This window comes from Aotus nancymaae, unplaced genomic scaffold (genome assembly GCF_030222135.1).
Source record: "Aotus nancymaae isolate 86718 unplaced genomic scaffold, 86718_ANA_hifiasm-v0.15.2.pri h1tg000075l, whole genome shotgun sequence".
Taxonomy (NCBI): domain Eukaryota; kingdom Metazoa; phylum Chordata; class Mammalia; order Primates; family Aotidae; genus Aotus; species Aotus nancymaae.
The window spans coordinates 4951374-4976326 of record NW_026988490.1 but is presented as its reverse complement, the minus strand read 5'-3'; the positions used below and the strand labels follow the sequence as shown (position 1 = coordinate 4976326).

At 50.3% G+C, this 24953-nt stretch overlaps 2 protein-coding genes and 1 pseudogene across 4 annotated transcripts in view; 1 reads left to right on the top strand and 2 right to left on the bottom strand.

The window, feature by feature from the left end:
* The first annotated feature begins 10689 nt into the window (after nt 1–10689).
* On the top strand, nt 10690–22390 carry LOC135271099 (amyloid-beta A4 precursor protein-binding family A member 2-like; annotated as a pseudogene).
* Nucleotides 17477–20310, bottom strand: LOC105709527 (golgin subfamily A member 6-like protein 26). Its single transcript, XM_021669237.2, has 4 exons — nt 20203–20310; nt 18995–19053; nt 18520–18661; nt 17477–18195 (listed from the first exon to the last, which is right to left on the bottom strand). The coding sequence occupies exons 1-4, from the start codon at nt 20269–20271 to the stop codon at nt 17581–17583; spliced, it is 885 nt and encodes a 294-aa protein (XP_021524912.2). The 5' UTR covers nt 20272–20310; the 3' UTR covers nt 17477–17580.
* The window catches only part of LOC105709529 (amyloid-beta A4 precursor protein-binding family A member 2-like), a 21605-nt gene continuing 17048 nt past the window's right edge, over nt 20397–24953 (bottom strand). Inside the window, exons 2-4 of one of the 3 annotated variants that reach the window (XM_064367844.1) lie at nt 21898–22023; nt 20744–20794; nt 20407–20655 (exon numbers count right to left, since the gene is read on the bottom strand). In XM_064367844.1, the coding sequence (XP_064223914.1) occupies nt 20563–20655; nt 20744–20794; nt 21898–22023 (270 nt within the window). In that variant the 3' untranslated portion in view covers nt 20407–20562. Of the gene's footprint in view, nt 20795–21897; nt 22024–24953 lie in introns of all 3 variants that reach the window. The other 2 variants (XM_064367845.1, XM_064367843.1) reach the window with 2 other exon arrangements.

The window sequence follows — 24953 nt, the reverse complement described above, 5'->3', positions numbered from 1 at the left end:
GGCTTCTCTGCCTCCCCCTCTTCCCCAGGAGTCCTCATCCCTATGTGGCCTCAGCACTTGGTCTGGCCAGATTGGCAGGTGCAGTTGTCATTTCTCATTCTCTGTGTTGGTTTTGAGTGATTTCAAGAGAAGATGCAGAAAGGCTGTGCCCCCACCTCTAAAAGCCAGCAGTCAGCCTGGCCACCCTTAAGCCTGCTCTAGTGGGCTTCCCGCCCTGTCACCCTGCTGTGACAGGCCCCACAAGGACAGACCCAACACGGGGCTTCCGCCCTCGCCTTCCCGAGTGCCCGGCAGCCCTGGTGCTGTTGCTTTCCCTCTCCCTTCCTTGTTCTCAGCCTCAGGAGGAAAGTGGCCAGTTTCTCACCATTAGATATGATGTTGTCTGTAGGTGCTTTGAAAAATTTTAGGTAAAATTCATATAACATTAGCCATTAACCATTTGAAAGTGTGTCATTCAGTAACACGTAGTGCATTTGCAGCGTTGGGCACACACCATCTGTGTCTTGTTCCCACACATTTTCATCATCCCAGAGGGAAATGCTCCATTAAGCAGTCACTCCCCAGCACCCCTCCCCAGTCTCTGGTAACCCCAGTCTGCTTTCTGTCTTCATGGGTTTACCTATTCTGGATGTTTCCTGTAAATTAGAAATCATGTAATTTTTAGCCTTTTCTTTCTGGCTGCTTTGACTTGGCGTAAAGTTTACACGGATCATCCCTGTTGCGGCACGTACCCGAACTTCCGTCCTTTTTAGGGCTGAGCAGTATTCCATTCTGCCCAGACACCACTTTCGTCTGTGCCCTCAGTTGATGAGTTTGGGTTGTTTCCACCTGTTGGCTGTCAGGAGTCATGCTGCTGCGAGCATGTGTGGACAGTGTTTGTTTCAGTACCTGTTTTGACTCTTGTGTGTATGTGTTTAGGAGTGGAATTGTTTCCTCACGTGGTAACTCTGTGTTTTAACTTTTTGAGGAACTGCCAAACGTTTTCCCCTTCAGCTGCACCATTTTACATATTCCCAGCAGCAGCTAAGAGGGTTCTCCGTTTTCCCATCCTGGCCAACCGTTGTTAGTTTCTGTTTTTTTGTTTCTTTGTTTCGTTACGGCCAGCCTACTGGGTGTGAAGTGGGATCTGACTGTTTATTGGCATTTCCTGCGTAGGTGTTTTTGTAGACGTTCTTTATCAAGCTGAGGATGGCCTCTGCCTAATTTAGTGAGTGGTTTTTAATCAGAAGTGGGTGTTGGGTGCTTGTCAGATGCTTTTTCTGCATCAGTTGATCTGATCGTAGGATTTTTTCTCTCTAGTCTGTTGATGTGGTGGATTATATCCATTGATTTTTCTAATGTTGAACCAACATTGCAACCTTGGAAAAAATGCCACTTGGTTATAGTGTATAATTCTTTTTAAACATTATTAGATTTGATTTGCTAATAATTTGTGGTGGATTTTTAAGTTGTTTGCTCCTGAGAGGTAGTAATATGTCGTTTTCTTATAATTCCTTTGGTTCTGATGTTAGGATAATGCTAGCTTCATAAAATTAGTTAGGAAGTGTTGCATTTTCTTCCAATTTCTGGAATAGGTTATGAAGAATTGGTATAATTTCTCCCTTAAATGTTTGGTGGAATTCACCACTGAAACCCACCTTCCTATTACTGATGTTAATTCCACTGTAGCCTGAGAACATATTTTTATGATTTTCCTGACTCTCACTCCCACCTGGAATCGTGTGTGTTATTTGATGGTTTACTCAGTTGTCATCCGTCTTCCTAATTAGAGCGTAAGCTCCAGGGAAGTGGCGTCAGTGTTCCCTCTCATCCTTGCACCCACAAGACGGCCTGGCACCCTCTGAATGAATCCACCAGAAGGGATAAATGAGGAGGCCAAGCCACCTGGCTATGGGTGGCTGCTAATCTGCAGGATTCCTCTTGCTTGTGGTTTCAGTGAATTTGAGACACAGGTGAGTGAGGCTGCCAATGGGTGACTCCCAGATGTCCTCAACAAACAGAGGAGCGACTGCTCAGATCCAGGGGTGCAGCCCTTCCCGCCTGTCATGGGGAGCTGATGGGCTGTCTTTAGCATGGCACTCTGTGTAGTGCTGGCGCCCAGGCTTCCCTGGAGCAGCAGGTTGGCCCAGTCGACACAGAAGAAACAGGGCTTTTCTGTGGTCACTTCTGCGTTGCCAGTTGTTCTGTCCTCTTCCTGTGGCTGAACCTTCTGTCCTCACCTGTCCTACATCCCCAGTACTTGGTTTTTGAGATTGCAGTAGTGGAACTTGTGTGCACATTGCAAAAAGCCAGTTTACCCCCATTCTCCATGTCTTGTTGATGGTCCCACTGCCAGCATCAGTTCTCATGAGCAGATTTCTAAACCATCTCCATCTGTTCCACTTTTAATTGCAAGTGTAAAAAATATTATTTTCCTAATTCCGTTAAGGGGAGGGAGAATATGTATTCCTAAAGACCACAGTTCTTGTATGAGGAAGCACAGATCTGCCGCCCACCTACTAAAGGAAAGGTTGCTTCTGCCCATCATCAAAGCTCTTGAGCAGTTATTTACCTAGAGGGTAAAACTGGCCCGTTCACAGCTCTGTAAAAACAAGGTAGAAAAATGTGGAAGTAACTGAGTTGGTGAAGTGGAAGGGGGGCAAAGCCTATGTCTCCCATCCCTCCCTGACAGTGCAGCCCCCTAACCTTCCAGCCCCCAGCTGTATGTGTGGGAATGGTTGGGTAGAGGTGCATCGTGGTGGTCCCTGCTGCTGCTGGGGCTGTTTCCTGAAGAAGGCCCAGTTTCTGGCTTGACTTCCCCCTTAGAATCCCATAAGGTCCATCCGGGTGAGTGCTGAGTTCTCCACAATGGGAGTAGGATAGAAATGAGTACCTTGACCTTCACTGTCCCTCTGAGCCGGCCCTGGGGGTGGGCTCTTTTTCTGCTTAAATTGACATTCCAGACAGGCTCTGGAACTTTCTGTCATTCTAAGACAATCAAAGTTTCTTTGGTTACTTTCAGTCCCAGCAGCCAAGAAAAGGAGTAATTATAGACTCTTTGGAGCTTCTCCCACCTGGCTGGAGTCTGACCTGTCTTGGAGCTGACCGGGGTGGGAGGGCCGTGTGTCCCCTTCTGTCTTCCTGTGCCTCTGTTTTTGCTGGCCGGGGAGCGCCCCCAGGGATGGAGTGCCTGGGGAGAGGGCAGTCTCTCCACGAATGGGCTGGGTGGCACTTCCAGGGTCCAGCAGATGTTTCATTTGGACCTCCTGTCTCTGGGGACCCTCGGGTGGGTTTCTCAGAGATGCCCTTGCGGGCAACTTGCAGCTCATCCCTGCAACCTGGGGGAGGCCTCGCTGGGCTGATGCTCTCAAGTGCTCCCCGACCTCCCCTGTGTCCCGAGGGAGTGCTCCTGGGCTGTTTTCAAGGCGGCCCTGGACTGGCCCCACACTGGTGGGAGGGCTGTGTTCCTTCAAGGTGGCCCCCCGGGTGGTCCCACACTGTGTGAGCAGCAGGCAGCTCCTCCTTGGGTAGCTCCTCCTCTTCCCTTGTGAGGTGGGTCTGGTCATGGCCTCTTGCCTCTGGAATTCTCAGGAGACCCAGGTGTTGGCCCCCCTCCCCCAGACATCGGGGACTCAGTGCAGCCCTCCTGTGGGTCAGCTGGAAGCCCTGTTTGGGACTCAAGATGAAGCCACTTCCCCAGCCCCCTCCATGGGGCACAGCCCTCCACAGAAAGTCCCTGCTCCTCTCCTGGTGCCCTGTAAGGCAGAAACCGTGCTGGGGTGGGGAGCTGGGAGCATTTGTTGATGTGGGATGTAGGCGTGCTTGTCAGCTCTCCTGGCCCTCAGGGCAGCAGGACAGCTTCCATGAACATCTCCTCCTGCTGCCAGTGGCCTCTGGCGAGAGACTACTCGAATTGGTCCCCTGTAGCTCGTGCACCTTAGTGGGGGCCTGGGGACAGGAGGCTATGAAGAGGTTCCAGAGCCAGCTAAAGCCGCCGAGACTCAGAGGGAATCTCGTGCCACTGCCTCCTGTGCCCCATCCCCTAGCAAAGTGGGGCTGACAAGGGATGACCTTGCATCCTTGTGCTTTGTTTACTGGGACCTGGTGCTGGTGCCACCACGGGCCCAAGTCATCCACCGCCCTTTCAGCAACGCAGCGCCGCTTGCAGGGCCCGGCCGGGGAGGCAGCTGGCTTTGCACAGGTGGAAGATCATGGCCATTTCCAGAGTCTGTTGCCAGGCTCCACAGAGTTCAGGAGTTGTTTCTCCCTCTCAGGGTCCAAAGTGGTCGTTTGCAGGAGTTTGGCAGTACCCAAGGGTTAATTGGGATGTTATTGCGTGCGTTTGGCTTAGAGAGAGGAACGTTTTAGGTTTATTTAAATTAGCAGTAATTTAAAATTACAATTTTAGTCTTAATTGTATGTATTTGGAGATGTCATTTCAGTCTTTGGAAATAATTGCAGAGTAATAGTTTGGGAAGTCATATTACAATGCACAGACGTTCAAGTGGAGAAAGGTCCCTGTGGGTGAGCCTCAGCCTGGCAGAGGGGCATCCAGCACAGCTTCCACAGCACGTGGCCCTCCCAGCTGGGTCTGGGCGTGGCTGCAGCTGAGACCAGCCCTCCTTTCTGTGCTGTCCATCCCAGGGAATATGGCCACAGGGGCCACAGTTACCTAGACTGACCTGGTGTCAGAATCACTGTCTCTGCTTCTGGTAGGATGTCCTTGGGAGGGGAAGGGAACCAGCCAGTGAGATCGGGGGTAGGAGGAGTGACAGGGTAGAGCAGACACTCACGCTGGCAGAAGAGAGGTTGACATTCACCGAGGAGCGGGTTTTCCGAACCCTGGAGAGCTGCAGGGTACGCCTGAGGCGCCTCTGCAGCCCACAGCATGAGGTGCTGGCTTCCGTACCCTAGTGCAAGTGCAGACTCCACACCTAGGAATCCTGGATGTAGGTGCCATGAGGTGCCCATCCCTTGAAGTGGGTAGGGTTTAATACCCAGAAGGCAGCCCTCCCTGGAGCACAGCCTCAGGTGCTTAGAGACCCTCCCCTCTGAGCCCGTGCAGGATGCGACATGCAGGCAGGCCTGGTGCTGCAGGCTCAGAGATACCCGTGGGCTATGCCGCGCTCTTTATCTACCAGGGCAGTAAAAGCAACGTCCTCCTGCAGGGCCTGTGGCAGGACAGCCAGGGTTCCTGATGGTGGAGATGGTGGACAGCCCCCCGGAGGGTTGGTCCCATCTCGCCAACAGAAGTGACCTGTGTGGCCTTAGTGGCCAGTGCCACCTGTTGTGGTAGTAGATTGTTTAAAGCCAGATCCCATTGTGGCAGCAGAGGGAATGAAAATGAGGGGTTCTTAGCTGTGATGTGATGCTTGTGTTCTGCCAAATCCGTATGTTGGAATTCTCATCCCCAAGATGATGGGGCCTTTGGAATTCTTATCCCCAAGGAGGTGGGGCCTTAGGGAGGTGTCTTAATCTATATTCTGCTGCTGTAACAGAATACCACAGATTGGGTAATTTTTTTTTTTTTTTGAGACGGAGTCTCGCTCTGACACCAGTCTGGAGTGCAGTGGCGCAATCTTGGTCACTGCAACCTCTACCTCATAGTTCAAGTGATTCTTCCACCACAGCCTCCCGAGTAGCTGGCACTGCAAGTGCTCACCACCACGCCTGGCTAATGTTTGTATATATACATATTTTTTTTTAGTAGAGACAGCGTTTCACCATGTTGGCCAGGATAGTCTTAATCTCTTGACCTCGTGATCTGCCTGCCTCAGTCTCCTAAAGTGCTAGGATTACAGGCGTGAGCCACCGTGCCCAGCCCAGATTGGGTAATTTATAATGAACAGAACGTTATTTGGCTCATGGTTCTAGGGTCTGGGAAGGCCAAGATTGAGGGTTGCGTCTGCTGAGGGCCTTCCTGCTGCATCCTGCCATGGCGGAAGGCATCATACAGCAAGCGAGAAAAGGAAGGGGGCCGAACTCATTGTTTTATTGGGAACCTGCTCCTCGATGACTAACCCACTCTCGAGATAATGGCATTAATACATTCACGAGGGTGGAGCTTGCAGGACCTAATCACCTCTTAAAGGTCTCCCTTCTCCACATTGTTGATTGGGGATTAAGTTTTCAACACACGAACTTCGGGGGGCACATTCCAACTATAGCAGTGGGTGATCAGGTCCTGATGGTGGAGCCCTCATGATGGGATCAATACCCTTTTAAAAGAGGCTGCAGAGAGATCCTCCCGCCTTCCGCCATGTGAGGACGGAGTGAGAAGGTGCCATCTCTGAGCCGTCACGTGGGTACTCACCAGGCATGGAATCTGCTGCCTCTCTGGTCTTGGACTTCCCAGCCTCCTGAACTGAGGAAAGTCAGTTTCTGTCGTTTATAAGCTACCCAGTTTATGGTACTTTGTGGGAGTACCCTGAATGAACTAAGACTCCCTTTAAACAAGTGTCCTGCTTTCTGAAAGAGTGTGGGGCTCACAGTCTGCTAGTAAACACAGTTGTAGGAGCAAAGGCAAGCCCACGCTGGCTCAGATTTTCAGACCTTATCATCGGATTAGGAGCGAAGTCCTCCACCTGAGGCTTTATTGGTCTGAAGTCAGGGTCTTCTGGAGCCCCACAGGTTGTGCGCTTGGCCTGTGGAGCAGTTTTCTCCACAGCACCCGTCTCTCCTCTGCCATGTGCCAGGCTCAGCAGGGGCAGAGGATAGACTAATGACAGGCACAGCTCCTGCCCTGGAGGATTCCACGATCTGCGGTTTGATGCTGGAGCCCAAGGAAGACAGCCCACGAGGTCAGAGCAGAGGGCCCGGGAAAGTCCCAGGAAGAAGCGATTGTGTGCGTAGGCTGCAGGAGTAGAGGCTGTCCTGGAGAAAGGGGGTCATGGCCTGGGGGTGGGGGTGGTTCCAGGCAGAGAGAGCAGCTTGCACAGGGGAAAATGAGGCATGGAGTGGGTGGCCTCTTCCCCCAGTCTCTAAACACGGAAAGAGGGCTGGGGAGAAGAGACGGGGTGGAGGAGAGCAGGACTCGCAGGCCTCCGTGGCCTTGCGAACAGAGTGAAGAGCTCGGACTGTGTCCTGTGTCCTGGGGCTGGGGCCACTGCAGAGTTTGGAGCTGGGAGGCTTTGGAGCCATGCCCTCTCCACACATACTACACACCACAGATATACCTCATGCACACCACACACGCCACGTGATACCATACGTACACACCATACAGATTTTGTAAACACCACATCCTATACACGCCACATGCCTTACACACTTCATAAATTTCACACACACAGCACACCGCACTCCACATACATGTTACATCATCCATACAGCACATCACCGTCTACACAGACAACTTATTCACACTACACAGATACCACACACACCACATATCATATATAAATACGCCATACACACCTAATACACACCACACACAGCAGATACACACCACACACACCCCATACATACCACACACTACACCGTACACACGAAACATACACACTCAACCCTTCCACACTACATCACACTCCACGCATACCAGACATGCATCACATACACCACAACCACACATCATACACAGTATATTGCACACACTCACCCTCAAGGATGCCCTGCCACCACACACACAGACACTGCACACATGTGCACGCACCACACACATACAATGCCCACCTCACACACACACATCCCATACACACCACACAAAACACACATATTCCCACATCACACGCCACATACTGCTACATATATGCCATCCCCACTTCACACACCACGCTCACCCCATACACACCCCACACAACACACATATCATACCCACCTCACACATCACATACTACTACATATATACCATGCCCAATTCACACACACCACACACAGCAGATACACACCACTCACAACACAAATCATACCTACCTCACCAACACCACATACTGCTACATAATACCATGCCCACCTCACACACCACATTCTACTACGTGTATACCATGCCCACCTCACACACACCACACACAACACATACACATAACACACATCATACCCGCCTCACACACACCACATACTACTACATATATACCATGCCCACCTCACACACACCACGTACACACGTCACACAACACACATCTTGCCCACCTTACACACACCACATACTACTACATATATACCATGCCGAATTCACACACACCACACACAGCAGATACACACCACTCACAACACAAATCATACCCACCTCACAAACACCACATACTGCTACATAATACCATGCCCACCTCACACACCACAATCTCCTACGTGTATACCATGCCCACCTCACACACACCATGTACAGACGACACACAACACACATCTTACCCACCTCACACACACCACATACTACTAAATATATACCATGCCCACCTGACACACACCACACGCAGCACATACACACCACACACAACAGACATACCATACCCACCTCACACACCTCATACTACTACATATATACCATACCCACCTCACACACCCCACACACTTAACCCATATACAGCATACACCACACACATACTAAGCCCACCTGACACACCACACACATATCTTATACACACGCATGTCATACACACCTCACACACACTACACAGATCCCATGCCCATGTCACACACATCACACATATACCCCATACACACCACACACAACACACATACACACCTCACACAATAAACACCACATATAACCACGCCCACGCACTTAACCTATATACAGCACACACACACCACACACATACCATACCCACCTCACACACATACCCCACACACACCACACTTATACCAACCTCACACACAGCACACAGATACCGCATACACACGACACACAATGCACACATATCATACCCACCTCACACACCCCACACACTTAACCCATATACACCACACAACACACATATCACACCCACCTGACACATCACACACTGCATACACACCATGCCCACCTCACACACCCCACAAATTTAGCCCATATACACCAGACATACACCACAGACATACTATACCCACCTCACACACAATACACACATACCATACCCATCTCACACCCCAGGCACGTATCATACCCAGCTTACACACACCACGCACCTACCCCATACACACTACACACAACAGACATACCCACCTCACACACTAACACCACGTATACACCATGCCCACCTCACACATCCCACACATTTCACCCATATACACCACACACACACTACGCACATATCATATCCCCCTCACACACACCACACACATAATATACCCACCTCTCACACACCACACACCACATGTATACCATGCCCACCTGACACACACCACACACTTAACCTATATGCATTATACACACCCACCTCACACACACCCATATACACTACACACACACCACACACATATCATACCCACCTCACGCACCACACATACCCATGTACACCACACGTATCATACCCACCTCACACACACCACGCATACCCATATACACCACACACACCACACACATATCATACCCACCTCACACGCCACACACACCATACCCACCTCAGACATGAGACACACTTAACCCATATACACCACACACATCATACCCACCTCATGCACACAACACACTTAACTCTTATACACTACACACACACCACACACATCCTACCCACCTCACACACCTCACAAACACCCCATATACACCATAGAAATATCATACCCACCTCACACACACCACACCCTTAACCTATATACACTACACACACACCACATACATATCATACCAACCTCCCACACACTGCACACCCATCATAAGTATCTCTCACACACCAGATACACACCATGCCCACCTCACACACCCCACACATTCAACCCATATACACCACACATATCATTTCCTCCTCACATACATACCCCATGCACATATCAAACCCACCTCACACACATACCCCATACGCACTGCACATACTCACCTCACACACCACATAAATAGTATGCCCACCTCACACCACACACTTAACTCATATGCGCCACTCACCGCATATATACCATGCCCAGCTCGTACACACCGTACACATATCATACCCACCTCACACACCACACACACTTAACCCATATGCACCACACACACCCCACACATATTTTACCCACCTCACACACACCACATGCCACCTGTAAACCATACCCACCTCACACACCACACCCTTAACCCATATACACTACACACACACCACACACATCATACCCACTTTAGATACACCACACACATAACATACGCACCTCACACACACCACACACTTAACCCATATACAGTACACACATATACCCACCTCACACACCGCACCCTTAACCCATATACACTACACACACGGCACACATAGCATACCCACCTCAGGCACATACCCCATACACACCAGACACTACAGATACACCATGCTCACCTCCCACACCCCACACATTCAACCCATATACACCACACACATAGTACACACGTACTTCATACACTGTCACACACCACACGTAAAATCCCCACACACGCCATATACACCACACACATGTCCACCTTGCAAACACCACATACATACGTCATACGCACCACGCACTCTTCACAGTTACCAGACGCCACGCATATACCCGATACCCACCACACCCACCTTACATACACATACCACACTCACCACATAATACCTCACATGCACACACCGTACGCATTTCTTTTCCTTTTTTTTTTTTTGAGACGGAGTTACGCTCTATTACCCAGGCTGGAGTGCAATGGCGCGATCTCGGCTCACCGCAACCTCCGCCTCCTGGGTTCAGGCAATTCTCCTGCCTCAGCCTCCTGAGTAGCTGGGATTACAGGCACGCACCACCATGCCCAGCTAATTTTTTGTATTTTTAGTAGAGACGAGGTTTCACCATATTGACCAAGATGGTCTTGATCTGTTGACCTCGTGATCCACCTGCCTCGTCCTCCCAAAGTGCTGGGATTACAGGTGTTAGCCACTGCGCCCGGCCATGCATTTCATATACACCACACACACTTCATAAATACCACGTACACACCACACCACACTCCACATACATATTACATCACCCATACAACACAGCACATTCCACACAGACAACTTATTCACACTACAAAGATACCACACGCACCATACAATATTATACATACATATACCATACACATCTTATAGGCACCACATACCCCATACATACCACACACCCCTCATACAACCACACACGTTACACCTCATACATACCACACACCACAAAACTATGCCATGCATAGAAAACATACACACTCAACCCTTCCACACTATATCACACTTCACACACACCACACACACATATCACATTCACATCACACACACCACATACCACACACCATACACAGAACACTCCACACACCACACTCTCCAGAATGCCTCACCAGCATGCACACGTACGCACCCCACACGCTCCCTACCTGCCACACCACATGCACTGTATGTCACACACACACCACACACCACCACACACATTTGCATGCAAACTACTCATTTTGCATCCAGACTGCTTGAGTGAAACTGAATGGTTTAGTTTTCCCCAAGTTAATCCTGCTCGTCTGCACGCCACCGGCTGTGCTGGCTTGCACATCCCCTGGTCCCGCCCTTCCTGGATTCAGCACCACCTCCTGTGTTTCCGGTATCTCTGGCTGTGCCCTGTGGTGTGCTCATGTCCTGATCACATGGGAGGCTGGCCCCTCTGCCCCAGTGGCCGTTTTCCTGGCGGAGACTGGCCTGTTTGCCACCACTCCTGAGGCCCAGAGCAGCGGCTGGTGCAGGAAGTTCTGCTTCCTTCCCTCCCCACGGGACATTTTGTCTCAGGTCTGACATCTCCCCAGCTAGAAGAGAGACCTTCAAAGGTGCGCAGGTGGGTTTCATTGTAATGTTGGTGAATAATCAATGCGTTTTGGTAAAAAAGTCAACCAGTACATACATCTTCAATAAAGTAAAATGTGCATGGCCCCTCTGCTCCCACCTTTCTCCCCTCCCCTCCCCTCCCCAGAGGACACGACTGACAAGCCTTTGGGGAGCTCCCCCTTTCTGTGTGCCTTCGCGTCCGTGTATGGGCTGGGGAGTGTGTGTGTATTCTCTAGCCATCTTAACGGAGCTGGAACTGGGATCTACACACGTGCACTGACTGTGTAGCTCACTTGCCATTTTCCCTCCAAAACAGGACATTAAGATCCCTGACTGTAGTGCCTGTTGCCCTGCCTCTTTAAAGACGCCATCGACTCTTGGAGCACAAGAACTCTTTCATTTATTTAACCATCTCCTTATTTATGGGTACTTTGGTTGTTTCCAGTTTTTTAAAAGATTACCCGCTGGGTGCGGGGGCTCACTTCTGTAATACCACCACTTTGGGAAGCTGAGGCAGGTGAATTATGAGGTCAGGAGTTCAAGACCAGCCTGACCAATATGGTGAAACCCCGTATCTACTAAAAATGCAAAAATTAGCCAGGCGTGATGATGCGAGCTTGTAGTCCCAGCTACCTGGGAGGCTGAGGCAGCGGAATTGACTTAACCTGGGAGGTGGAGGTTGCAGTGAGCCGAGATCACGCCACTGCACTCCGGCCTGGGTGACAGAGACTCTGTCTCAAAAAAAAAAAAAAAAAAAAAAAAAGATTGCTGCAGTGAAAACCTTTAGCTGTCATTTTTCATCTTGCTGTGGGAAAACGTGGTGGGAGGTGTCGTGGTGGTAGAATGGCCTGGCACATGGCCAGGCTTTGTGTGGTTCTGACTATTCTTCCCAGTGTTCCTTTCTGCTGTGGTTCCCTCCGGGAGATGACGACTGTGTGAGTGCCCACCATGGCCCACCAGAAGTGTGAGAGTGTGGGGAGCAGCATGTTGGACCACAGGGCAAGGCCAGGCCCTGTCCCACAGTGCCAGGAGCCCAAGAGCGAGGACGTGGAGCTGCCATTGGAGGCCATGTACCTGAGGGCCTGGAACTGGCCGCCCTGTGGCCAGAGAGCTCCATGCCCAAAGAACAGGAGTGCGACAACCACAGCCCCGATGGGGACTCCAGCTCCAACTACATGAACAACACCTCCAGGGAGGGAGGACTATGACGAGGGCCTTTCTGAGGAGGAGGAGAGGGCATCACCTACTACGTCCGCTACTGCCCCGAGGATGACGGCTACCTGGAGGGCATGGACTGCAACGGAGAGGAGTACCTGGCCCACACAGCGTGCATGCAGTGGATGGCGACGAGTGCCAGGAGGCCATCAGTGGAGGAATGGACGGACTCGGCAGGCCCACACCCCCAGGGCCACAGGGCTGAAGGCAGCCAGGACTACCTGGATCGCTACCTGCCCATCCGGGAGTTTGAGCCCTCCGTCCTAGAGGCCCATGACCAGGAAGAAGATGGCCCTCACTGTCCCCAGGACTACTACCTGGCAGAGGCCAACGGGAACACTGGCACCTCCCCCTATTGCCTGAGGTGTGGGGATGGGGACCTGGAGGACCAGGAGGAGGACATCGACCAGATCGTGGCCGCAATCAAGATGAGCCTGAGCACGATGAGCATCACCAGCGCCAATGAGGCCGGCCCTGAGCATGGGCCTGAGCCAGGGCCTGGGGATTCTGCAGAGGCCTGCCTTGCCAGCAAGGCCCCAGCAGGCACGAGACAAGGGCCAAGTCACTGTGAACCTCCCTTCCAAGGCCAAGCACCACGGAGATCCCCAGAGAGGCTTCAAGCCCAACACCAGGACCCCAGAGGAGAGGCCGAAGTGGCCTCACGAACAGGTAGGACCCTGGCTGTCCCAGAGAAGGGAGCAGAGGGGCCTGAGAGCAAGGAACCTCCTGGTAGAGGCCTCGCAGATGCTGAAGCGAGGGGGTGGGAGGGGTGGGCGCCTTGCAGTTCTAATGGTGGCTGAGCACTTCACTGGTCCAGTTATGAAGCATGTTGTGTGAATGCTCCGGCCACTCTTATGCTCACCCCTCAGACTCAGGAGTGAAGTCTTTCTGAGGGCTGATTGGCCACTGATGTTTCACAGAAGACTCCCCTACTCCCACCCTAGAAGAGAGTCCATTTCTACCCTGCTGCCCTGGATCTGCTCATGGTGGGGCAGTGTCTGTGGGAGAGCCTGTCGATCCTCAGGGGTATACTCAGACCAGCAGGACAGTGGCAAAGACGTGGGGGCGCTGCTGCTCACACACTGCCGTGGCCAGTGGTGGGTGGCCTGGTGGCTGGGGTGGGGGCTGCCGTCCATTTCACAATGGAAGTGTCTCTAAAAGCCTGGGGACCTTGGTCTGATGGGCAGTTAGCTGTGAATAACTATTTGGAAAAGGATTTTTTGAAAGTTTGACAAAACTTTGGGGAAGAAACACATGGTAATGAGGGCAGTGGATGTCAGCATAGCTGTGTTTTCTTTAAATTATAGCAGAGTCAGCGTGCATTCTAATAAACACGTTTGAAAGGCTGCCTTCTAAAAAATAAAAAAGCCTCACTGTGAGTATATAAAGAAGATGTGATTATTGGACTTGTGTAAAGGAACCTGTAGTTGTCCAGTTACGTGGACTGCTTTCGGAGCAGGCGGCGACTCCACGGGACGGCAGCGTGCTGCAGCAGCTCCGCACCCTGGCCAGGTAAGCTCGGGGGCTCAGGCTGCCTGACTCGCAGGCGGTCGCAGCCTGGGGTCTCCCGCGGCACTGCAGACACCCGAATGCGTTCGGGGCGGCTGGAGGTTGCGGCCCCGGTGCTCCGGAGCGCTGCCTTGTGTACTAAACCAGGCAGGGGAGGATCTGGACAGTGGGTGTGGCTGCTGTAGGCATGGAGACACAGATGGCAGCACTCCCAGGGAGAAATGTCAGGGTCTCCATGTGTGGATGTGTGCAGATGTAGGGGTGCTGAGGAGGGAGGAGGTGCGGGGAATCTCTCGTCTCTACTGACTCTGAGTTGGAGATGTCAGACAGAACCATGGCCCGTTGTAAACTAACACAATGTCCCCACCCACAGGGTTAGAACCCCACCCCTGGAAGCAGCTCTGAGGGGAGCATTCATGTGGGGAGAGTGCAGGACGCTGTGTCTGGAAGGGAGAAGGAGGTCACCGAGTAGGCTGACCCTGCTCTGGCCAGGTGGCTGCCTTCTGACATACCAGCCTCTCTGTAGCACAGTGGGCCCACACACACCCAGCCTGTCAAACTACAGCCCTCAAGAAGGCACTGTCCAGATTAATAGAGTGGCTCCCTCTCCGAGGAGGAGGCTGAAGTTTGGGGAGGGCAGCAGACCTGTGTATGCTCTGCTCCCTCCCTCCACAGCCAGACAGGAAGGGAGGGGCTTTCAGCCAGGCTCACCCAGGCTGGGGTCTGAGTGTCAGTGTCCAGCCAAGGGCTTCTGGCTTCATGGGGGAGCCCAGTTGCTGCCATGTAGCTGCCACCCCAGTGAGGGTGAAGAAGCAGGAGGCTCTGCTGCACTTCCAGGCTCAGGCTGCCTGGCCAGATCTGGTCTGTGGACCCTGTAGGCTGGTGGAAGCCATCAGGAGGAGGGGAGGCAGCTGCCAGGCCCCACCCCTGCGAGTCCGATTTCTGAAAACTTGGGTATACAGTAAGTATTAGGCTGTGGGCTGCTGGGCCAGGAAGGATTGTTTATCTGTTGAATTGATGAGGGAGGGTTATAGGTAGAACCAGTTTAAAGATGGCAGGTTTGAGAGAGCAGGCAGGGATTTAGTGCTGGGGAAGGCAAGCAGGCTTGTGAAAACAGCTCTGTTGGGGAGGCCAGCGTCCTGAACCAATGTCCTCAGCACGTGCAGCAGCAGCTGCTGCGGGAGTGCAGGACAGGATTAATGCACAGAACTTTCTGGATGATAGAAATGTTCTTAAAAAAAAAAAAAAAAAAGATGTTCTGGCCGGGCGCGGTGGCTCAAGCCTGTAATCCCAGCACTTTGGGAGGCCGAGGCGGGTGGATCACGAGGTCAAGAGATCGAGACCATCCTGGTCAACATGGTGAAACCCCGTCTCTACTAATACAAAAAATTAGCTGGGCACGGTGGCGCGTGCCTGTAATCCCAGCTACTCAGGAGGCTGAGGCAGGAGAATTGCCTGAACCCAGGAGGCGGAGGTTGCGCTGAGCCGAGATCGCGCCATTGCACTCCAGCCTGGGTATCAAGAGCGAAACTCCGTCCCAAAAAAAAAAAAAAAAAAAAAAAAAAAGATGTTCTGTGTCTTGAAAGGAGGTGGGTTACATGAGTAATGTATTTGTGAAAACTCATCAAAACGTACACTTCAGATCTAGGCGTTCCACTGAATAGAAGCTATACCAAAAATTAAAAAGATTTTTTAATTTTTTTTTTGAGACGAAGTGTCACTATGTCACCAGGTTGGAGTGCAGTGGCGCGATCTCGGCTGACTGCAACCTCTGCCTCTCTGGTTGAAATGATTCTCCTGCATAAGCCTCCCAGGTAGCTGGGACTACAGGCGCATGCCACCACACCCTGGTAATTTTTGTATTTTTTTAGAGACAGGGTTTCACCATGTTGGCCAGGATGGTCTCAATCTCTTGATCTGCCTTCCTCAGCCTCCCAAAGTGCTGGGATTACAGGCATCAGACACCGCACCCAGCCAAAAACATTTATTAAAAGAGATGGTGGTGCACACCTATCATCTCAGCACTTTAGGAGGCCAGGGCAGGTAGGTCACCTGAATCAGAAGCTCGAGATCACCCTAGCCAACACGGTGGAACTAAAAATACAAAAACTAGCCAGGCAGTGCCAACACACCTGTGATCCCAGCTACTGGAGAGGCTGAGGCAGGAGAACTGCTTGAACCCAGCAGTCTGAGGTTACATTGAGCCCAGATCACACCACTGCACTAGAGCCTGGGCAACAGAGTGAGACTCTGTTAAAAATAATAAATAAATAAATAAATAAAGACAGGAGGAGATTTTCAACTTCTCTTCACAAGAACAGCTAGAGAAACTGGACAGTTAGAAAAACTGTGCCCCCACCCCCACGAAAAACAATTGCTGGAAGGTAACTAGAGACCTCAGCGAGGACTTCAGTGACCTGGGCTTGGAGGTGGCCCCGACAGTCTGTAGGTCTTTTCCCCACATTTGGTGACTGGTAAACGGCATAGGGCCAAGAGGCTAAGAAACCGACTATGAAGGGATAGTTAAGAGGCTGGAAAGCCGAGCTGAATGTCTGGCAGTCTCACAGGGCTCAAATGACTTCATGAGAATTTGGGTCCCAGTAAGGAGTTGGGACCTCGGTGGTGACCCTGGAAGGGACACCCGTAAGAGCCCAAATGGATAAAAATTAGATCAGCTGTCACAAAACCTAAAATCTGCTTTGAACCAGCTTAGTGTCCCAAATTAGATGAAAGTGATTTGCCCTTACTCAGATTGTGTGCCATAGAGTCAAAGTCAATACACTCTGGAGGCAGATGAAAGTTTACTAGGCATGCCATCAGGCAAGACTAAAAGAGAAAGACAAGAGATAAGAAAGACAATAGAAATATACATAGATATGAGAGCCCTCAGGTAGAAACTTTAAAATAACTTTTATTAAAATGGTAAATTTGGTATTAACTGTATTTTAGCACTGCACCCAGCCAGTATTTTATAATTCTACTCCTGCATTGTCTTCTATTTCCACATCCTGTACTCCTCCCACATGTTCTCCTTCCCCCACATCATGTCCTGTTCTCCCCTCTTCTCCACTTGCTCCTGCCTCCCTTCCTTCTCCCACATCTCCTGCTCCCTCAGCTTATTTTCCTGCATCATCGCCTCCTGCTTCTCCATCTTCTCTTCCCACTCCCTCAGCCACTCTTTCTCCTGCTGTATTTTCTTCTCCTGCTCCCTCAGTTGTTCCTTCGCATCCCACAGCCTTTTCTTTTCCTCCTCCTGAATCTTCTGTTCCTCCTCCTGAATCTTCTCCTTTCGCCTTTGTATCATCCGCTGGTGTTCCCTCATTGTCTCTTCCTGCTGCCGCATGTTTAGTTCCTCCTGCAGTATTTTCTCCTCCCAATCCACCATCTTCTTGTGTTCCCTCATTGTCTCTTCCTGCTCCCGCATCTTTAGTTCCTCCTGCAGTATTTTCTCCTCCCACTCCACCATCATCATCTTGTGTTCCCTCATTGTCTCTTCCTGCTGCTGGTAGAGGTGTTCCCAGCGATTATTTTCATCCAGCGCTTCTTGGAGCTCTCTTTTGGTTTTCTGTAGCTCCTGCTTCAGGTTCTCAATCTCCTCCTGTAGCTGCACCTGGAATAATCAAAGTGTTGGTTTGAACCTCAAAAAGAAATAGGCTCATGAGCTAGCCATAGAAATGTCATCTACAAAACAATGGTTTTCATCCATGATGCTTTAAAAAAAATTTTTTTTAAGTACTAACCTAAGATTCTGATTGCCAGGCAGGGCCACAATTTGTAGATTTATAGCACACTCTAGAGGATTCTATGGAGGGACCAGCACCAGGACCCAGATTTTCCAGCTCTGGGCTGGAGCCTCCCCATACCCGCCATCATCCCTAGACCATGGCCCCAGGTGGATGGGGCTCCCCCAACCCCCAGGGCTGCAGCCTCTCACCTGCGGCAGCAGGAGGTTGGTCCTATCCAGCTTTTTTTGTAGCTCCTGGACACTGAGCTGGATGCTGGACTTTTCGGACTGCAGGAGTCTAAGTTTTTCTTCTAGTTTGGTGTTCTTCCTTTCCAGCTCCTCATTGATGATACTATGGCCAGAGGCAGTAGAGAAAGGCATGAACGATGAACAGAAAGGACTGCTTTGCTGATCAACCCTCTACCCTCACCCCACACCCACCACAGAACCGTGGCATTGGAAGGGACCCCAGAAATCAAAAGTCACAGGCGGCAGGCCAGAGAGAAGACATGAGTTGCCTGAGTCTAGCCCGTGAGTCAGTGGCACAGCCAGCACTAGAGCTTTGCTGGGCACACGTGCAAACCTCTGTGACCCCCTCACCATGCTCACCTGTACACCCCACCTCCCAGCACTCCACCCACGCTAAGGGCCCCCAGACCTCCCATTCCACCTTCCCCAAACCTACGTGTTCCTGTACAGTGCCAGACTCAGGCCATCCCTCTCCTTTATTAACTCCTCATTGCACTGCAAATACAGAAAGGTTAAGTCAGAATGTAGCAGAGAGAGCAGCAGCTGACCAACAGGAACAGCTGCAGTGACTACTCCACAGCAACTCTGCCTCACTCTCAATCACGCCTGGCATGTCCCAAGGCACACCCATGATTCCTTTGTTTTCCTTTTTTTTTTCTCCTGCCTCAGCCTCCTGCCATGCACCATCACACCTGGCTCAATTTTGTATTTTTAGTAGAGACAGGGTTTCTCCATGTTCAGGCTGGTCTTGCACTTCCAACCTCAGGTGATCTGCCCACCTCAGTTTCCCAAAGTGCTGGGATTACAGATGTGAGCCAATGAGCCTGGGGCCCTCATTTGTTTTTTCAAAGAACTCAGTAAGGGTAGAAAGGACAGGGAAAGAGATTGAATTCATAGCTGGCTAAGTAGCCCGGAGAGATTAGATAATATTGCTATTGTCATGACTGTTATTACTACCACTGTTGGAATCTTCACTGAGTGCTTTACCAGGCACTATGCTAACACTCCCATTTAATCCTCACAACCAGCAGGAGACGGTTACTATTATTACCTCTATTGTGCAGATGAAAAACATTGGGTATTAAAGGTTAAGTGCTTGCCTCAGATCACTGAGACAGAGCTGGGATTTCAACCCCCAGGTATCTCTGATTCTCTAAACCCATTCTTTCCTGGGGGTAGGGGCACAGATAAGGAAATTAATCTTTTGTTGACTTTTTGAAAGGATGATAGGTTGGCATAGTCCAAAACTCAGAAGGTACAAAAGGGAAATATCACTGGGCGAGGTGGCTCACGCCTGTAATCCTAGCACTTTGGGAGGCCGAGGCGGGTGTATCACCTGAGGTCAGGAATTCAAGAGGAAACTATCTTTCACTCACACTGCTCCTCTCTCCTGAGTTTTTAATGAATCCTTACATGTTTTATGTATATTACCATAATACACACATACACACACACTACACACACGTGTTCCCTCTCTCTACACAAATGGTAACATACTAAAGATACTCTACTGACCTTCATGGTACAAGTACTCTAACCCCTACCTAGGATTTGGCCAAGGCCACAGCCAGGTAAGGGCAGGGTGGGCACTTGGCCTCTGAGATCTGTGTCCTGTGCTCTCTCCCTACAGCACCCCCAACTCACCCACAGCAGCCGACTCAGCCCCAGCCTGCCTCTGACAACCACACACAGAAGCACCAAGAAATGGCCCATGCTGCCTTCTGGGAAGGATGCTCCATCCTGCAAAGGAACCTTTACCATCACTCCTCCATCTGGGAAGTCGGATTGCCAGGGGGAACGGGGCAGGTGTTTGGACTCACTCTGTCCGCCACGTTTTTCTGTCTGGATACATCAGACAAAGCCTGCTTCAAGTCCTCCACCTGTCAGGAGGCATGTTGCAGGCAGCCGGAGAGGTATCTGTAGTCTCCTGGAAGGAGAGAGGTTGAGCTGAGGCCCAAGGGACTCCCCCTAAAAGCCTGTCAAAGTGCCAGGTTGAAATGATGATTACGGGGTGCCCAGATTCCCACCTTCTAGCTGCCTGGCTGCATTCTCACTAAAGTATAGGGCTGTCTCCTGGGCACCGATGATAGCCTGAGCCTGTGGGAGAAAAGCCAAGCACATGCTGAAAGAGAAGCAGAGAAACCTCCTCCAGAGGACAGGAGGGAACTCCACACCCTCCACTCACCTCTACCTGCCATTTGAGTGCTGCCAGATGGTGGTAAATTGGCTTATTTTCCTATAGGAAGAGGAAGACAGAGCTCTTACTAGGGGGGTCGCAGAGACAGTACAGCGAGACATGCCCCCAGAATGCCACCAATGCCCCAGGACAGGACCACCCATGGGACCAGGTTATCAGGGACCCTGTGGGATGGGGTGGAATCTGGGAGGGTGAGCCTTCTTCCCCCGGATGGGAGTGGGTGAGACAAGACTGGGGCCTCTACATCTCAGTGCCCCCCCCCACAAAACCCAGCAGTCATGTCAAGGGCAAACCAATAAATCATGTTACTTCATCCAGCTGAGCTCGGTTCTGTTGTTTGTATGGGGAGAGTCAAAAGGAAGGTGACTGAGGGTGGCCCACTTGACTCTATTCCCCAGGCCAGGAAGCAGTAGGCAAGGGCCAGGAGTGGAGTTTAGAGTAAAAGTTCTCAGACCCAGTGGGAACATCATAAACTAGTAAATTCTCCTCAAGCTCCCAAAGAAAGAGGATTTGGGTCTTTTGTCGGTTTTCACCCACAGCCACAGAACTGAAAGTCTGAAACTAGATTCTCTCCAAAGGACAGTCACATCAATCTTCAGTGATGGGGTGTGAGAAAAGCCCACCCTTCTGCCAGCTTGTGATTTACAAAGGTGCATTCATTGAACAAACACTGAGCACATACGGGCCAGCTACACTTCTTCACAGTGGGGATATGGGAAGGAAAAGGCAGGAGCCCTTGGCCCCGAGGTTTCCACTCTCGTTGGCCTTGAAATCCCGGACTCCCAGAGCTAACAGAAACCTGTGATACTCTCTAACTCCACCTCCTCAGGAAACGCTAGCCCAAGGTGGAGAGGTGCTCACACCCGGCCCTGTACTAGGGATTAACATAAAAACAAGAACAAATCTCATTGAAACTTCACAAACATAAGTAAAACAATACCACCCCTATTTTACAGATGTGAAAACAGAGGCCCATAGAGCTCAAGCAATTGGCCCTAAATCATACCCTTAGCAGATGGAGAGAGAGCAATCAAACCCAGGATTCTTAACCAGTACCCGGCAGTTCTTCCACAATCTTTACAGTTACCCTCTACTGTCCCTTGGGCCCTCTGTCCCCTGGAGCCTGCCCAGCCAAGACTCACGTCCTCAGGTGAGTGGCAGCCAGGAGAAGTGGTGGTGTCAGTGTTGCTGCCGCTGTTTATTTGCCTCTTGGTGTCGGTTGCTCCTGTACCAACACCAGGGCTGTTGTGCTGATGATATTCTCTCAGCTGTGGAAAGAAGAGCAGTGATACTCAGGAGAACTACAAGCCCCTACAGTCACGTCCTACTTTACAGGTTTTTGTTTTTTTTTTTTCCCTTTGTTGTTGTTGTTTTGAGATGGAGTCTCACTCTCTTACAAGGCTGGAGTGCAGTGATGCAATCTCATCTCACTGCAATCCTTCAAGTGATTCTCCTGCCTCAGCCTCCTCAGTAGCTTGGACTACAGGCTCATGACACCATGCCCAGCTAATTTTTCTATTTTTTGTAGACAAGGGGGTTTCATCATGTTGGCCAGGATGGTCTCGATCTTTTGACCTCATGATCCTTCCGCCTCGGCCTCCCAAAGTGCTGGGATTACAGGTGTGAGCCACCACACCCGGCGCCTACTTCACAGATTCTCCAAAATACTCTTAGAGCATCTGACTTAACACCACCAACAACTGTACGAGGTGTTGTCTCAATCAGTGACTGAGAGGGACTGATGCCGTGGCTAAAACCAAGGCAATAATGGAACTTAAACTCAGTCTTCTGACTCCGACCTCTGGGATTTTACCACAAATCAGCAGTTGCCAAGGACCAAAACCAGAGGCAGTGGTAGAAAAGTCAATACAAAGTAGGCAGGAACTGTACACTGTGTGGTTTAGAGTCAGACATCCTTACACGTCTGTTAATGTTAAGAAGTGCACTGGTACCTCTCCAACTTTTACATCAGTGTATCCTCATGGCAGAAGTCAGCCTTTCTGTTAAATCTGAGAATTGAACCGAAGAAGACAACCCAAGCCTCATTTCAGAGACAAGTCTGCTATACTCTTAGAAATCTATGTGACTCTCAGCCGGGCGCGGTGGCTCACGCCTGTAATCCCAGCACTTTGGGAGGCCAAGGCGGGTGGATCATGAGGTCAAGAGATCGAGACTATCCTGGTCAACATGGTGAAACCCCGTCTCTACTAAAAATACAAAAAAATTAGCTGGGCACGGTGGCGCGTGCCTGTAATCCCAGCTACTCAGGAGGCTGAGGCAGGAGAATTGCCTGAACCCAGGAGGCGGAGGTTGCGGTGAGCCGAGATCGCGCCATTGCACTCCAGCCTGGGTAACAAGAGCGAGACTCCGTCTCAAAAAAAAAAAAAAACAAAAAACCAAATACAAATACAAGACCCTCCTAAAGTAAGGCTGAATGCTAAGAGTTTGAGACCAGCCTGAGCAACATAGTGAGACCCCATCTCTATAAAAAAAGTTAAAAAATCAGCCAGGCATGGTGGCACACATCTGTAGTGCCAGCTACACAGGAGGCTGAGGAGATAGGATTGCTTGAGTCCAGGAGTTCGAGGTTACCATGGGCTGTGACTGTACCATTGAATTCCAGCCTGGGTGAAAAAGCAAGACCCTGTCTCTATTAAACAGAGCCACACACCACACAAAAAAAAACAGAATGCTGGCCCCGTCGCACAATTTGTGATTTATTTTTGCCATCTCTGTTTCTTGCTTCCTGCCTGCCCTCTGACTTTTAGAGGTGGGTAGCCTTGGGATCCTCCCAGCTCTGGACATCATCATCCCAGCTAGAGGCATGGAGCCTCCTAATCATAGGGAAAGAGACACTTGTATAAGATGCTCCTTAAGCCAGGCACGGTGGCCCACGCCTGTAATCCCAGCACTTTGGGATGCTGAGGCAGGAGGATCACTTGAGGTCAGGAGTTTGAGATCAGCCTGGACAACATGGCGAAATCTCATCTCTACTAAAAATACCAAAGGAAAAATAATTAGCCTGGTATGGTGGCACATGCCAGTAGTAGTCCCTGCTACTGGGGAGGCTGAGGCATGGGAAACACTTGAACACAGGAGGCAGAGGCTGCAGTGAGCTGAGATGGCGCCACTGCACTCCAGCTTGGGTGACAGAGTAACACTCTGTCTCAGGAAAAAAAAAAAAAAAAAAAAAAAGGCTCCTTAAATTCAAACTGGCTTCCGGCCTCAGCTACACTGGTCACCATTCAGCTACTTTGTATCTCTAAGTCTTGGTTTCTTTAAATTAAAAAGGAAGTTAGTGTTTTCCTCGCAGAGGTGCTGAGGATTAAATGAGATAGTAGTGGAAAGCATTAGGCATGTAGCACACTTAGCACACTCGGTCTCAAAAAAATAATGCACTGTTGTTTATTTGATGTTTTTCTACTTTTTTAAAGTAAGCGTTTATTGCCATAAACTTCCCTCTTAGCACTGCTTTTGTGTATCCCGAAGGTTTTGGTACATTGTTTCCATTATCATTTGTTTCAAGAAATGATTCAATTTCCTTCTTATGGACGGAGATAAATCCCCTCTAAAACATACTCTGTCCCAAGTAAAGACTAACTATAAAGATTGGAAGGAAAAACAAGGAAGGGAAAAATTTCAATACATCCACACACGTATACATGCATATATATTTGTAGCCCTCCGGCTATTTGGTTCATAGGAAGAAAATTATCTCTAAAATAATTAGTTGACCATTAGAAAGAAAAAAAAATCTTGTACCCTCAGTAAAAGCAGTGACTCTTGGCAAGCAAAAGTGGCTTTACGATAAGTTCCCTACCAGCTTGTCAAACCAGAAACCAGACTAATGCTCCCAAGGCACACTTGCTACAAATATTGACGCCACTAATTTACAGAGCCACATGGCCTGGAGATGGAAGCATCCTCAGGGAATGGTCTGCTGCCAAAGGCTGTTCCCTTAATGGGCTTTTACTACCGCGTGTTTGATTCGCTTCATATACACACGAGTAAGTTGCATTTTATTTTTTTTTCTTTGAGACGGAGTCTTGTTCTGTCTTCCAGGCTGGAGTGCAGTGGCATGATCTCAGCTCACTGCAACCTCAAATTCCTTTCACAAGTGATCTTCCACCCTCAGCCTCTCAAGTAGCTGAGACTACAGGTGCAGGCTCTACATTCCGCTAATAATATTTTTATTTTT

What these genes read in the sequence shown, in the direction of transcription:
- LOC105709527 (XM_021669237.2), bottom strand. Translation starts at nt 20,271, where the DNA reads ATGGGCCATTTCTTGGTGCTTCTGTGTGTGGTTGTCAGAGGCAGGCTG. An exon ending in CTGGCACTGTACAGGAACAC is followed by an intron (nt 18,662 to 18,994) that starts GTAGGTTTGGGG and finishes CTCTGGCCATAG; the next exon opens with TATCATCAATGAGGAGCTGG. An exon ending in CCAACCTCCTGCTGCCGCAG is followed by an intron (nt 18,196 to 18,519) that starts GTGAGAGGCTGC and finishes TGATTATTCCAG; the next exon opens with GTGCAGCTACAGGAGGAGAT.